The following is a 14,530-nucleotide window of genomic DNA, read 5'->3' on the forward strand; positions in this document are numbered from 1 at the left end:
TGATGCTTCAAGTCAGTGGCGTAGCCAGAAAAAAAATGTCGTTGCAGGATATTGAGATTTTCTCGACTGAGACTGATGCCACATTTACTCTCATGTCAAATGATGATTTTCTTCAGTTAGAGAATGAAGGAAATACAACATTCGATGGTGATGTTGTTGATTCTGAAAACTTAAATAAAAGAAACTCAAATGTGGAATACAACAAATTGGCTACGAAATTTCCTGATAAAAACATAACAATAAGTAAGAGCAATACTAGAGAGATTCAGTGTTCAACAATTGTTGAGAATCACAAAATAAAGCATTTCTGTTGCACTGTTTGTGATAAATCTTTCACACAAAAAGCAAACATGAAAATTCATTTAAAGAATCACATGAGTATATGGTTGTACCAATGTCGAGTTTGTTGCAAATCATTTTCACAAAACAGCAATTTGCAGCGTCATATGAAAGTCCACTAACTCTGCATCGACACGATCAGACAGGATGTGACGACACGTGCGATCATGGGAAACAAACAAAACTTATTCCAAGATACTGAGATATTCCAGTATTTATTGCGAATATTTCACCATAAAATTTATTAGCAAGCTTAAAAGTGCTATTAAGTGTTTTTTGCAACTTTCTAAAGAAAAAACAAAAACCATCATAAATAAAAACTTCAATGTTTTACAACAACAGGAAAGAGATATAGTTGGTTAATAAAGGACTGGAACAAAAGCACAGTTACCTTCAAAATAAGTTTCAAACAAAACTATTTTAAGATAAATAAAGCAAAGCACCGCGCAAGATAAAAACTTGAAACCAGCGACAAAACAGAGCTTACCACAAATTTACCTGGTACGGATATAAACAAAGAGCGCGCTTAATCACGTGACCTAAAAGCAAAATAAGAAGAAAACAGACGTTACCCAGCGCAAGTGCAATAGTTTAAGATATCAATCACGTGTTATCACATCTGATTTAATGAATTATGTGAATATTTATCGTGATGTTCACGTGAACCGCTACGTAGTAATCCGAGGAGAGTGACGACGATGATAACGGCGATGAAGATGTAAGAACTCACCATCAAATGCGAGTGGACCATCAGCCGTGTCTCCTGCAAAATCACAACCATATTGGATCATCACATTATCAAATGCACAAGCTTTTGTGTTCTCAAGTTCAATGTGAAACAATTATTGGCGACCAGCTATCATATTAATCGAGCAAAAGTAAAAAGCAGTGACGTCATCACCAGATTCAACATGACGACTAATTTCTTGTCTTCGTCATGATTTATCTTCACCAGTAGATGGCAGTCACTCGATGTGAAATCGCTTCTCGGAAGCTCTCCGATCAACCTGATTGAAGAAGTGTGACTTCGGTTCATCTGAGCTGAACAAGCTGGCAGTTGTCTGCAAAGACAAAAAGTTATTCACTAAAAACTTGAATAATAACCACAATGCAGGCAACGCAACAAGGCACAGATGTTCAAAAGCTATGGTAAGTTTTTCGTTGTTCTAAAATTTTGCGAGGACGAGTCGAGGTAAAAACAAATAAACTTGAACTGCAAAGCTTACAGTGCAGGAGGAAATAAGAAAGCTGGAGCAAAAATGTTGGTGCACGCTACAATGTCTTTCACACACCCAGCACTGTTGTCGCATCTCAAGTTTAAAGGTTCATAGAAATCAAACAGCACAAAGAGTGAAAGATTACTTGCGAAGCCTGCAAACATATTAATTGCAAATCATTCATCACAGAAAGGATGTGGAGAAATGGACGATCTTGACAGTGAGATTACTTTGACTGCCGACCTGGAGCATAATTGTTTGGCGATTTGACGTCATCAACGAAACAATTAATTAATTATTATTTTATTATATATAGTGAAATTATAAATATATTAAATTGTTATTATGTTTAATATTAATTTAAATCTAAATTTAAAATTAAATCTTAAAATTATTTAAATTTAAAATTCGTTATTAAAATTAAATTAAATAACCATGGAGAATAAATTTTAAGTTATTTTATTTTTTTAAATTTTAGTTATTTGTGAGGAGAACAAAAAGTAAGATTTCAAATTTTGGCATTTCAGCATGGGTGATTTCACGCCAGTTGCCAAACTAGGTTTTTGGTCCCTGAAGTGGACATGCACGTGAATTCTGAACAGGTTTTGGGTTAAGACAATATCTAACCGAGAAACATCGATGTGCAGCTTATGCTGGTGAAATGTTAGATGCTGTAGGATTTGTACTGTATGTCACATAGATTAGAAAATGATAAAAAAACATTCTTAAAATGACTTAAAGATTGCAGATTTGCAGGATTTTATGCGTCTATGCACCACAAAAATGCAACTTGTGAAAACACAATCTATTATAAGACAAAACTTTAGAATTCAGAATACCTGAAAATCCAAGCAAAGAAGCATGTATTGTGGATGACATTGACGAAACAAGTTCATCCACATTCTTAGCTGGCATAAAGATGGTGGTTTCCAGCTTGGTCGACACATTCTTATACAATGGTTGGGTTCCGTGTGCAAAGTGAGTGACATTTAATTGTAAAGATGAATAATTTTGCGGCTCGTTGCAGAAATTAATTTGTGTAGCATTGTACAGAAAAGTATTCCAATCCTAAGAAGGAGAAACGCTGTTAGAAAATAAACTTTTAAGCTAAAATGACTTAAATTTTCTGAACTTACCCTCGCCACGTCGGGGTTTCGCACGTTGTTCAGTTTCACGTAGTATGCAAATGATATAAAAGCTACCGTCGTCATTCCAATACAAAATATAAACACCACTAGGGGGGGTCGAGAAGAGAGGAATACTCGAACTCTGTTTAAGGAACCACTCGCCATTTTAATGACGTTTCAACAACAAACAGTTCTTTGATTGGTTGAGTAATTCATGAACAGATGACCGAATGAGTGCAGTTAGAACTATGCTGCCATTCTACATCGACCTTGAAATAATGAAAGTTTACTGCATATTACATAGAAGCACAATGACAGAGGCACGCAATGTAACCGCGCAACCTGTTTACGTGGCCCACCTCACGCACAGACTTCATCAAGTAAAGGCAATTATTATAAATACTTTTAACTGTTGTCCGGCCCTCAGCATCATTACACATGCATGCTGTGGCCCATTGCGATAAACAGTTGCATGACCCTGGTCTATAAACCAGTCACCTTAAACCTCTCAACTTGGGTACAGCTTAGGCACTTTTCATCATATGTAAAGCCCTAAATAAGCTATTTAGCAACTAAAAACACTATATGCCACATTTAAACTTGAGCTGGTTCATCACGTAAATATTTCAGGTTAAATTTAAATTGTGGTGAAAGCTTGAGTGTTAAATCTTGTAACATTTGTTCATGGATGGGTTATTTTGTATTTTATTAAAATTACCCAAAGGGCAACTAAACACCTATGCAATCAATTGTTGAAAGCGTCGTATGCATCGAACACTCATCAACATACAAGCCAAACTTTTACATTTATGTCACGCCTATTTATAACAAAGAATTAAAGCTGCATTGCATACCACCAGTCCACCACACCAAAATTTGTATGTTAGTTGGTTGTACACTACATGGTGCTACATGCACGGTAGTTGATCAACTGAGTGACACTTCATTTGAGTGACAGCTCATTTGAGTGACACATTCTTTTAACATTCATTTGAGTGACAAATAATTCATGCTCAACTGAGTGACAGTTCATTTGAGTGACACATTGGTGAGTACTGTTCAAACTACAGTAATGGTTGAGAAATGCATCAGCATGCAGCATCATAGAGTTTCCCAAGAACTCTTTCGCCTTGAATTTGGTGGATCGACATCATTGCGCCGATCGCGTATGACAAGGCAAAAAGAAGCCCGATTCGGAAATTTGTTTTATCAGCAAGAAGACCTTCCACAGGAAGTATTCCTCCGCCGAATTGCGCGTAATTTGAAGATCGGACCAACTGCGGAACTATCAAAAGAATTGGACGAGATGGTTGAGGATTCTTAGTTGTTTTTTTGTAGATTTTACTCTAAACTTTGTTTTGTGTGTGTTGTCATCTGTGCACTTACTAATTAACAGCAACTTATACAACAAATGTCAATCTGTCACTCAAATGAATTACACAGTCCTTATCAATGTGTCACTCAAATGAATTAAACAGTACTTATCAATGTGTCATTCAAATGAACTATAATTATGTCACTCAAATGAACTGTCACTCAAATAAACTGTCACTCAAATAAACTGTCACTCAGATGATATACAACCACATGCACAATTTCTTGCTAAAAGCTGCCAGATCCAGGGCTGCCTTCCAGTCAGGAACAATGTTGCTGTCAAACTGACGGAGTTGGGCAATAGCGCACTCAAGTGTTAATGAGTTAATGAGCACAATTATGTGCACTTTGCTGAATTTTGTAAGCATTTGATAAATTTTGGTCTCAGTTTTTATGCATTTTGACAGGATTCATAGCAAGTTTCTCAGCAAACAGGCTGACAGGGGCTTGATAAAGCATCAAAGCCAGCACCTGGCAGCCTGTGAATGTGCAATTTAAGTGTCAGCGTTCACCATTACTTCTTTTGCCAACTTTAGATCTTGTCGAAAAAAGGCCAAAAAATGCACGGAAAGATTAATTACATGATTAATAGCAAGCTTTTCATCATACAGAAGATCACTCAAAACCAGCAGCTGGTAACCTGTGAGTGGGTTCTTAGTTTTTTTGCGCATCCAATATCTTGATTAAAACAGCCGAAAAATGCAGTCGGCAGAGTTGGTCAATCAAGCACTGTTACCATTATTTGCTAATATGGAAACAGATGAATTTATCGTTATCAACAAATAAATCTACGGCACACGCTTAACTTTTACACACCATTAATCAGCGATCCTACTTTCAGAGCATCGGATAAATATGATCTCAGTAAAATCTCAACTGTTTCCAACAACTGTTTGCAGCAACTGTTTCCCAGTCAGTTAAGACTGGAATCCAGGAACAGTGGAAAGTTAATAATATTAAATTTTTATGATCTCCCTAAAATCCTGAAAGGGCTGAAATGAAGAAAATAGGCCAAGTTGGGAAACACTGTTTTCAATTTCAACCCTTTCAGGCCGTTAGTGTGTCCTCAATTTTATTCCATTTGCAAACGTATCCGCAAATTTTAAAAAACAACCACAAACTTGATCTTTGATATAAAATTGGGAAAGTTTGGCTTGTCTGCACGTATGGTAGCCTGATCATGTACGTGGCCAAAGTGGAAAGTGTGGCACCTAAACTTGCCAGACTTAGCAATGTAGGTTCTAGTGCAGAAGTGCACAACCAGCTGACGTCACCATTAGAGTAGCTGAGGTCTAGTATACAAATGTATCCTGTGGTTGTGCACTTCTGCACTAAACCCGCTATGTCCATTTGTTGCAAACAAACAAGGCAAATTAGCGTGTTTGAACACCAAGTTGGAATAAATAAACAAAGATTTGATGCTTCAATGTCACCATCAGGCCAGAACTTGTGTCTTGGTTTTCTGTAAAAAACTGTCGTACTTCCCAGTTGGGGCTATTACACTTACGCACTCCGAATTTAAAGCTTGAATGGGAAGAAATTATGGCATTAAAAATTCATCTCGATTTTCGCACATTTTTTTGGAAAAATAGGCCAAGTTGGGGAACACTGTTTTCAATTTCAACCCTTTCAGCTTTTTATAGCTTGTCCTGATAAATGCACCAATAAATATAATGATGCCAGGATTTGCGCCATACATGTACCTAAGTTACACTTATGACTTTCAAGCAACTGTTAATTTTTGTTTAACTGTGTTATTTATCTGAATGGCAAAGTAAATTCTTTCCTTCTTTCGCCAAGATAATACTTATAATATTGAATCTGGGCAAAACGGCAATTCTGCGCAAGAAAGACTTTCTACACCGGAGAACTCCGACATAGAAATTTTCCAGTAGGGGCCAGCATAAGGTCACTTACAAAAGAACAGACTTAGAAGTCACACCAATAAGTGACCTCCTCGGTTAATTTCAAAACAGTTTAGCCTGTAAGCTGTAAGCCTATCTTGATACCGCAGCATAATTGCAACCGGCTATTAACAGGGAGGTAAAAACCTGGCGGTCCGAATCTCCCAGTGGTAGTTGCAAATAGGTAGAGGTCGTTTTGCCATTAATTGCAAATTACGAAAAGACCTTTTTATTTTAGATTTAAAATAATTTTTTTAACTACGCCGTTGTATGAAAACTGCGTAGCATAGATGATGAAACTTTTCGAGATCAGATAGAGAAACGGCAACACGTCTTTCAAGAACAGTTAGCAAAGGAATTTTTACGAGTCTATTTTATCTGAAAATTTTTTATATATTTCATTTAAAATCAACCTTCGAATCTGAACAACACAAAGTGCAATCGTTCAATCAACAGGAACAATTTTGTATGATAAGTCAACATTGTCAAAATACTGAATGTATACTTGCATTGTCATTCTATAAGCGACTGATTAAGCGAAACTGTGATCTGATTCTGTCTAACTTATTATTCTGTATAACTGATTAGGTAAACGACATATTAGGCCGAGACTAATAGAAAGTTGTTTTTTATTCACAGTTTCTTTTAATATTGCAAAACAAAAAAGTTGTCTTTGTTCGTCAAGTTTTCATGATTCTAATTCTTTTCAAAGTTTATCTGTTGACTCTTTGTTACTATGATTAAATCACCACCAAAAAAATTAAACCTTTGCAAACGATTGTTATAATTCATGTGCTCGACCTATTAGGCCTTGGTCGAAATAGGAATAGAATGTAAATATAAGAATTATTGATTTACAACAATTTATTTGCAACAGACAATCATTCGATGATAACGAAACAAAACAAAAACAACAACGATGACGATGTTTTACTGTAATGGTGACGTCACGTGGCCATGCGCTTTCAACACAAGCAGGTTGGATCCAGCGATAACTTTGACAACAAGCAGTGTCCTTGCGATCCATCACAGCCACTTGCGATCCTAGCGGCCATAACAGTGTCCAGCTATTCGAGTAAGAAGGCATAGTACACTACGTATTGGAGGCATCCCATATAATCAATTATATTGAAAAGGAATTTGATTGTACGCAGCGACATTTTTTTTTATTTCGGGAGTGATATACGATTTTCTTGGTATCATTAACTTTTATGTCAAGGACCAGGAATTTACACACAAAATGGCGCTCAATCTTTGCTGCCACCGATCTGAAAATACAACGTGGATCATAGACATCCTATGATATATTTGTAGTAAAAAACACATCTAGTGGTACAGTCGACCGCTTTGGATATGGCCGCGTGAGTGCGCTCGACAAGGTTTCAAGTAAAACGCTCTAGAGCAGGGATGTCCAACCTGCGGCCCGCCTGAGATTTTTGTGCGGCCCGCTAGTCATTTTCACTCCGAATACTTTGATGACCGATATTGTTAAAGTAGTTAATTTCATCAATTTTTCTTGAAAATTAATAGGTTCTGTGGCCCATTGAATTATTTCAAGTGACAATGCGGCCCACTGTAATAAAAGGTTGGACATCCCTGCTCTAGAGTTTCTCATTTATAGTAAATTATTAGCGGTGGAAGGGAATTCCTCGGAATTATTGATGACTTTATGATAAAATGATTTCACCATTGTGACGTATGACCAGGAATCGAAGCACAATGAAAATCACTTTAAATACAAAATCTTTTGTATGTTCTCAAATGCAACGTATCATTAGACCAACTGCGAGTTTTTACAGTTTGATGTAATCGTTGATGTAGCTGATGATATCACTATGACGTCAGACGTCCATATTCACAATTTTGTCTTCTTCCACCGCGTTTTCTTGTTTCTTCCGCATTCTGCAAAACTCGTCTGCGTCTTTGTCGTATGACGTGCGACCTTCCAGCAACAATAGAGGGCTTATGACGTAAGAGCTCTCATAGTCGAGGTCATAATCATTCAGGTTTTCTTTTGAGAAATTTCCCAAGGGGTTTGCCCCGTCCACCGAGGTCAAGTTGAAGTTGTTGTTTCCATTCATCTGAAAATGAAAAAAATTCAGACTTCTTTGCGGCACTCATGACCTTGGGAAAAATTTACCTACCTTTCCCTTCGTTCTTCCGTATTTAACCGGAAGTGTCAACGGAAGGGCAAATACTCGCCGGGGCTTCCCCTTATCCGTTGCACTGCAAAAATCAAAATGTGCGTTATGATTGAACAGTCACCAATGATGTCACAATGCATAGGCCACTCACTCAGTCATGCCGTCCAGCATATTTAGGGGAAGTACCGCTTCCCCTTCGAGATCGTTTGCGCTGATGACGTCATGATCTAAAACGGAAAAGCAGAGCATGGTTCCCTCTAGCGCCGCCAGTGATGGTTGCACAGAGAAGACGAAAGATTCGTCTTTGAAGATGGGATCGAGTGTCTTCTTGACTACCAGGGTCTGCTGGGAGTTCTCCTTCTTAAACAACATCCTTGGCACCAACCTGGGGGAAAACCGCTTTATCATCGGGGTATTTCAACAAACATCGCGCGTTCTTACCTTATTTGGACAAAAGGATCGCTTAAGCCGTTCAAGTCCAGAGGCAGCAATTTGTTGGCGCTTATGACGTCAAGATGAATCTCGTCTTTTGATTGGTCGAAATATGCATGTACGTTAAGGTAACCATAGACTGGGTTTGACGTCATCAGACTTTGTTGATCGAACAACTAAACCGAAGTAAAATTTTACCAACGCAATTCTAATATTTCGTAGCATTGATGATTATCTGACTACGACATCACGTAGCTCTATTGTGACGTGATAGCGGACCTGCATGTAGAAGAGCCTTATGAGGTCTTGAGTTCGAGCGCATCTCATCTTGAGCTCAGACTCAAGACGCTTGAAGGAGGTTGATTGGAGAGCTGCTTCAGATATCCCGTCTCCATCCGCGTGGAAGAAGTCGAAGAAGTGATGATTCAACACATGCCTGTGTGACGTCAACAATATGTTTAAAATGATTTTTACGTCATATTTGAATGTCCTGACGTAAAAGTCTGTACCGGCACTGGTAGTAGAATTGGGGTTTCCCCTCTGCGAATTCCTCGAGCGAAATACTCGTCAAACTTGACAAAGAAACTTTCCATAGAACTTCGAGGATGCGACGAAAGTTCGGCTGCAACGAAAAGAATGTCTATACTTACGTCATAATGTCGTTATCACATCAATCATACCTCACAAAGCCAGTCGCGAAGCATCCTGATGTTGTTGTCAAGGTAACTCATCAAATCCCGAATCGCGTGGTCCGCCTTCTTGCCCAGATCTCGCCGCATCCCGCCGTCGCTGTTTTCATGGAAACCGGCGCCGCTTCCACTTTGTGTCACTTCCTGCGCGAAAGCCCTCAAATATTTGAGAACATCCGGCTGTGAAGAGAAAGTTGTTGAAGCCTTTTCTCGATCTCGGGCATTCCCCTGAATACTTTATAACGTCACCTTCATCTTGGCCCCGACTTGGGAGGTGACGGAGTTAATTTTCTTCCTCATCCCGATCTGGGCACTCTTCATCAGGGATGAAAAAGTTTCGGTCACCCGTTCTTCTCCCGGACCCTCCGGATGTTGCCCTGCGATGCAGAATTGTGAGGAATGATTCCACCCTATCTCATCAAGCGCACTCACCTACAAACCGCGCCATCTCGGCAAATCCCATCTTGTCTGGCAGATCGTCCAGGAACGACTTCACGTACTGCGTCACAATGACGTCATTACGTATTGATAGCGTCACCACGAACTTTCACACCGACTCACCTGCAGGTTGTTCAGCGCGAGACAAAGCTCTTCTGTGACGTCAAACTGGCCTTCATCATCGAAGAACCCAACCGAGCTCAACTTCCTGTGGATGAGGTCTGCGTATGACTCAATTGATGACGCCATGTCGTCAGTCAGGCGTAACGCGATTGTGTAAGCATCAACCGGGTCAGGCCACTGAAGGTTGCTCCAAAACGTCACCACGTGTTGAAAAATATTTTATATGACGTTCAAAAGGGGCGACAAAACACGCTAAATAATTTCGAATTATGATGTCATAAAATACTTATCCCAGTGAGACAACCAATGGTGTCGACGGCTGATGACGTATGCTTGACGATGTCGTCCAATCGCGTCACGGAGTCGAGTTCGACGGCTTTCGTCATCAACCTTCGCGTTCTGTTGCGCGACATCTGAAGCCATCTGAGAAGCGCAGGCCGGAACCAATCCTGGTACTGCGACGTGCTACTCGACGACACTATGACATCATAAAATGAAATGTTGAAGCTCAGTTATGTCATAAAGGAAGGAGGAGCAAGCGACTCACGACTGATCTTTCCACCAGAAGCTTCAATGATCTCTCGGATCTTCACGTAAAGGTGAAAGAGCGACGAACTCCTCCTCTCTGTATCAACCTCGTTTGGATCTATATTGCGTCATAATATACACTTGTGACATGTGATCTACGTCATTTATTACGGAAGGTCTCAAAACACTTACGCCGGCATAACCCAACAAGAAATTGCAGCCATGAGAATAAAATTTTGTGGGCAATTGCAATATTTTCTGAAGCTTTTAAAAGATAATATTTTATATTCATTGTATTCATCATTCTAATCTCCGAGTTTGGATCGTCCTGGGCAAGAAACCAGGTCATTATGACGTAATCACCTTTGACGCGACTGATGTGCTTGTTCACTTCGCTCATCGTTTTATCAACATCAAGTGACAGCACCTTTCCTATGACGTCACAGACGACGGAGAGGTAATCGATGTTCAGCACCTTGTAGAAGACACCGTGGTAGACTGCCTTCGCGAGAAGAATGTCTTTGTGCAGCCGTTCAACCACTTTGATCAGATGTTTCACCTCTCTACCTATGTATGACGTCATGATGATGTTATAATTACAATTATTTGTGTGTTCTAGATCGTGTCAATGGTTGCTAAAGACAATGACGTCACAATGAAATAAAACGAGTTCAAACGGTGTACCCTTATTTTGTTATCATATTACATCCATCTGCTTCGATAGAAAGAATATTAAGTATCAGGTAGCTCCAGGCTGATTTTAAGAGCAAACTGGAGACAACCGATTGTTCAAAAAATGAACGTTAGAGCCAAGAAATTAGTCCTGAAATTTTTTTATTTGCCGAAGTGTCCAGTTAAAATCAAACCAATACTAACTAACTCGAAACGTCTGCAAATAAAGGCTTCAATTGTTTTCGCGCTGATTATGGAGTCCGCATGCACGGTGAAATTCTTGCGCGCATGGTTCTACTGCGTACCAACCTCCGAAGTCGTCATTCTCCTCCTGTTGATCTTCCGCGATTTCCAGCATCATGTCGTTGTGGATGGTGACGTAATGCACCTCAGTTCCGCCCTGCAGCGCCACAGTGACGGCATAATTAACTTCCGGTAGCAGGGTGGGGTTGACGATCCGCACCATCCGGTACAATCCCATCCCGTGCAACTTCTTGAACAAGAGCAGTTGACTTCCCAAGTGGATGACGTAATTCTCCTGCGGGGAATCCCGGTCAGATAAGTACGTCACAAAGCATAGTAATTGAATACGAGTTTGTTACCTGTTTCAAGGAGAAGAGTCGCCTGTGGTCTTCTATCTTCTTGCACTCGGACTTGATGAAGGAGGCGAAGGATTCCTGGAGAGAGTCGACCGAGAAGGTGGGTGCAGGACCGAGAGGAGTCGAGCTCTTGCTGTCCAGCTCAACCAGAAGGCTTTCCAGGAACACGCTCTCGAGTCCCGGGGTATTCTGGAATGTCCAAGCAAATTTATTTACACAGACCCTGACGACTTCCTGTATGCGTTGAGCTAATCGCAATCCACCTCGAGGTGAGCTTCGGTGTACACTTCCCACCGCATGACGGCGGCTGAGAGTGGGTGCATGTAATGTTGTTTCTCAAATTCGTGGAGCAGAATTTTGGCGGATGGTGAGAGTTTTCCATCCCAGTATTTCGCTTTTTTATCTGCTCCCTGCAAGATATTCATAAATTCAAAACCTGCGGAAAAGCACGCTTCGCAGAATCCGCTCTTTTCTATTGCCCGCGTTCGAACACTTCCTGTAGTGTTTGACCGTAGAGTCGTAGACCCTTTAAAACTTTGAGCGAATTACGCTGTTTATGGGGTTTATTGATGTCATCAGGTACCAGGTTCCTTTTGTTACATCATAAAGTGATTGAACCCAAGTCAACTTTAAGCAAAGCGCGCGTCAGCTTTCGTTTCCAAATGAGGTAGTTATCTTTCCTTGTTACGTCATCCATCGTTTATAAAACAAAATTTCGTAGAAGGAAGTTGTTGATATATGACGCGATTTAAAGCGGTTCATCGCGCACAGCTGATTGTTAAGTCACTCAACCAAGTAACTAGTGCGGTTAATAATCAACCAAATGTCTCAATAGAACGATAATCTCGACCAAATATATCGGCACCATGGTCAAATGTCGCCAGATTTGACGACGCCTTTATGACATAATAAATCGATCACCTGACTTCGATTGTTGAAATGTTCTCGAACAATCTCTCGAAGTAATCCGGCGTATATGACGTCATCAGAATAGTCCAGAGCCTGGTGTGGTTTATCCTTGCGGACCGATAAATTCAACTTAAGTTTGATTCGTCCCGACACGTTCTGAAAGCGAATATAAGTATTATGACATCATAAGTACAATGAAACAACGTCGGGTCTGACCTGAAGAGAGTGCGAGGTTCGAAGTTTGAGCCAAGTCTCGACGCCAGACGCGGGAACACTCGAGAGGGGGATCGAATTGAATCCGAGGAAATCGTCCTTTTCGCTCCGCAGCGTCACAGACTGCGCGATTTCTGTGACGTATCTGCAAATAAATCAATTACGTCATAAATCACAATTGCCGGCGTGTTAGAATTATTTGCCTGAAAATTTAAATCGAGACGGACGTGGCGAGCCGAGGCATTTACCGAAGCTACCAGTTGATTACTGTCGATATTTTATATTGTTACGTCATTTCACGCGGAAGTGCTTTTATGAGTGCGTTCTAAGCCGGAAAGCAAATGGCGTTAAGCGCGATCATAAGATAAAAAGCGTGAAAACTTCCTGTAATATGAGTCAAAACATGCTGAATATTTGCAAAACATTTAGCCGAGTGGAGACAGTCAGCCTGAACATGCATGGCTGCCTGAATTAGTTTGATATCTCCTGATAACTTTAGATAAGAGCAGATTTGTCATCAAAGATTTGTTTGTGAAGAATCTGTACCTGCCCACACCTTTCATTCCTTTCACCTTCTTTTCTGTTTCGTCACTATCCCAAACTTGAACTTGGAGATACCTATCCTTGATATCATCTCGGTGAATTTCAAGTTCAAAGCTTTCTTTCCATTCCGGGTTCAAGTTCGATGTCGCCACAGACGTTTGTTTTATGACGTCATGTTTATTAGGTTTAAAAGTTTGAAATTGGCCATTGCTGACAACGGACAGCAAGCAGTAGGGGTCTGACGATCCATCGACATCTTTTATCGCTAAATTTTCCGCCTTTTCGACGACGACTTCAAGAACGCAGCGATTGGACAAAGTTTTCTCACAAATCTTGTTGACAAGTCCTTCATGTTGGTTGTCCGATATTTTAAACAAATTCTTCGCGTAAAGCAGTAGTGTTCGCTCGGGTAAATCTTTCGCCTGACTTTCAATTCTGTTCAAAATCACGTCCAAACTGCTCTGATAAACCTGGCTTCGATAATTCTTCGAGTTGCCGATTTTTTTCATCAAACTTGCATAATTTTCTTCTTCGGCCATCTTATCTTTCCGACGCCTTCGAAATGCAGATTTTTGCCCGCGTTGCCTGCCATACTGCAATTTGGTGTGTTCTGACTCCAAATTGCTCTTCGCCTCCTGAAGATAATAAAGGAAACAAAGGAATTCATTTGGCGCTCACACTTTTTGTCACGAGATTAACTAATATTTGCATAACTAGGGTGTAGTTGAAGTATTGTACCAAATATTTCCAAAGTAATCAAACTAAACCACAGACAACACAAATGTCACAATCACAGTAAATGTGCAAAATTGTATGACCAAACAAAGTAAGTTTTATTTAACAAAGCAATTACCTGTGACGTCATGAAACAATATGAATATTTCAAAATTGACTTTCAATATCTTTCCATATCTGCTGCACCATAAACTGAGGATATTTTTGATTCCAGCAAAATGTTAGGTTATATTTTTGTTACTGTTTGTGTGTGAGAACATATATGTCGCATATATACCTATCTACAATTGGTATAACTTCGCTGCAGAGATAAGAGACATTATGTTAAGTTTTCTGGTTAATTTATTCACTTTTAGCTGCTTTAACAAGCGGTATTTAGGCTGGCGGTTTCCTCTATCAAGTCATGGTACAGTTCATGCAAAATAGTTGTTGCACAGACCAGCAAGGCCACTAACACCGGCTTCTTCAGCAACATTGAAAGCAATGTTTTACATAGTTCAAGTCTAACCGTACCGTACTACAAATTGACTCGAAACTTCTCCGT

The 14,530-nt window shown here is 39.9% G+C and overlaps 2 protein-coding genes across 2 annotated transcripts; both read right to left on the bottom strand.

The window, feature by feature from the left end:
- Positions 1–535: 535 nt before the first annotated feature.
- LOC143470507 (transmembrane protein 248-like) lies at positions 536–5,033 on the bottom strand. The gene is made up of 6 exons (XM_076968679.1): positions 4,874–5,033; positions 2,693–2,952; positions 2,396–2,624; positions 1,566–1,710; positions 1,241–1,400; positions 536–1,102 (listed from the first exon to the last, which is right to left on the bottom strand). The coding sequence occupies exons 2-6, from the start codon at positions 2,846–2,848 to the stop codon at positions 953–955; spliced, it is 840 nt and encodes a 279-aa protein (XP_076824794.1). The 5' UTR covers positions 2,849–2,952; positions 4,874–5,033; the 3' UTR covers positions 536–952.
- Positions 5,034–7,247: 2,214 nt separating this feature from the next.
- LOC143470768 (BAI1-associated protein 3-like) lies at positions 7,248–14,301 on the bottom strand. The gene is made up of 20 exons (XM_076969040.1): positions 14,105–14,301; positions 13,255–13,886; positions 12,712–12,853; positions 12,508–12,651; positions 11,850–11,996; positions 11,590–11,775; positions 11,297–11,525; positions 10,679–10,882; positions 10,335–10,433; positions 10,078–10,265; positions 9,788–9,991; positions 9,659–9,725; positions 9,476–9,603; positions 9,218–9,406; positions 9,047–9,159; positions 8,817–8,973; positions 8,547–8,713; positions 8,257–8,490; positions 8,106–8,187; positions 7,248–8,042 (listed from the first exon to the last, which is right to left on the bottom strand). Exons 1-20 carry the CDS (start codon positions 14,114–14,116, stop codon positions 7,803–7,805), a joined length of 3,564 nt encoding a protein of 1,187 aa, XP_076825155.1. The 5' UTR covers positions 14,117–14,301; the 3' UTR covers positions 7,248–7,802.
- Positions 14,302–14,530: the final 229 nt, after the last annotated feature.

This window comes from Clavelina lepadiformis, chromosome 9 (assembly GCF_947623445.1).
Source record: "Clavelina lepadiformis chromosome 9, kaClaLepa1.1, whole genome shotgun sequence".
NCBI classification, from domain to species: Eukaryota; Metazoa; Chordata; class Ascidiacea; order Aplousobranchia; family Clavelinidae; genus Clavelina; species Clavelina lepadiformis.

Bases quoted from the DNA above. Each gene is read 5' to 3' on its own strand.
- LOC143470507 (XM_076968679.1), bottom strand. From the start codon at position 2,848: ATGGCGAGTGGTTCCTTAAACAGAGTTCGAGTATTCCTCTCTTCTCGA. The intron at 1,711-2,395 runs GTATTCTGAATT...ATATGTTTGCAG, and splicing joins TTCTTTGCTTGGATTTTCAG to GCTTCGCAAGTAATCTTTCA. The intron at 1,401-1,565 runs GTAAGCTTTGCA...TTGTCTTTGCAG, and splicing joins TTCTTATTTCCTCCTGCACT to ACAACTGCCAGCTTGTTCAG.
- LOC143470768 (XM_076969040.1), bottom strand. The intron at 10,434-10,678 runs GTGATTACGTCA...GACGCAATATAG, and splicing joins GCACATCAGTCGCGTCAAAG to ATCCAAACGAGGTTGATACA. The intron at 9,726-9,787 runs GTGAGTCGGTGT...ATTGTGACGCAG, and splicing joins TCGCGCTGAACAACCTGCAG to TACGTGAAGTCGTTCCTGGA.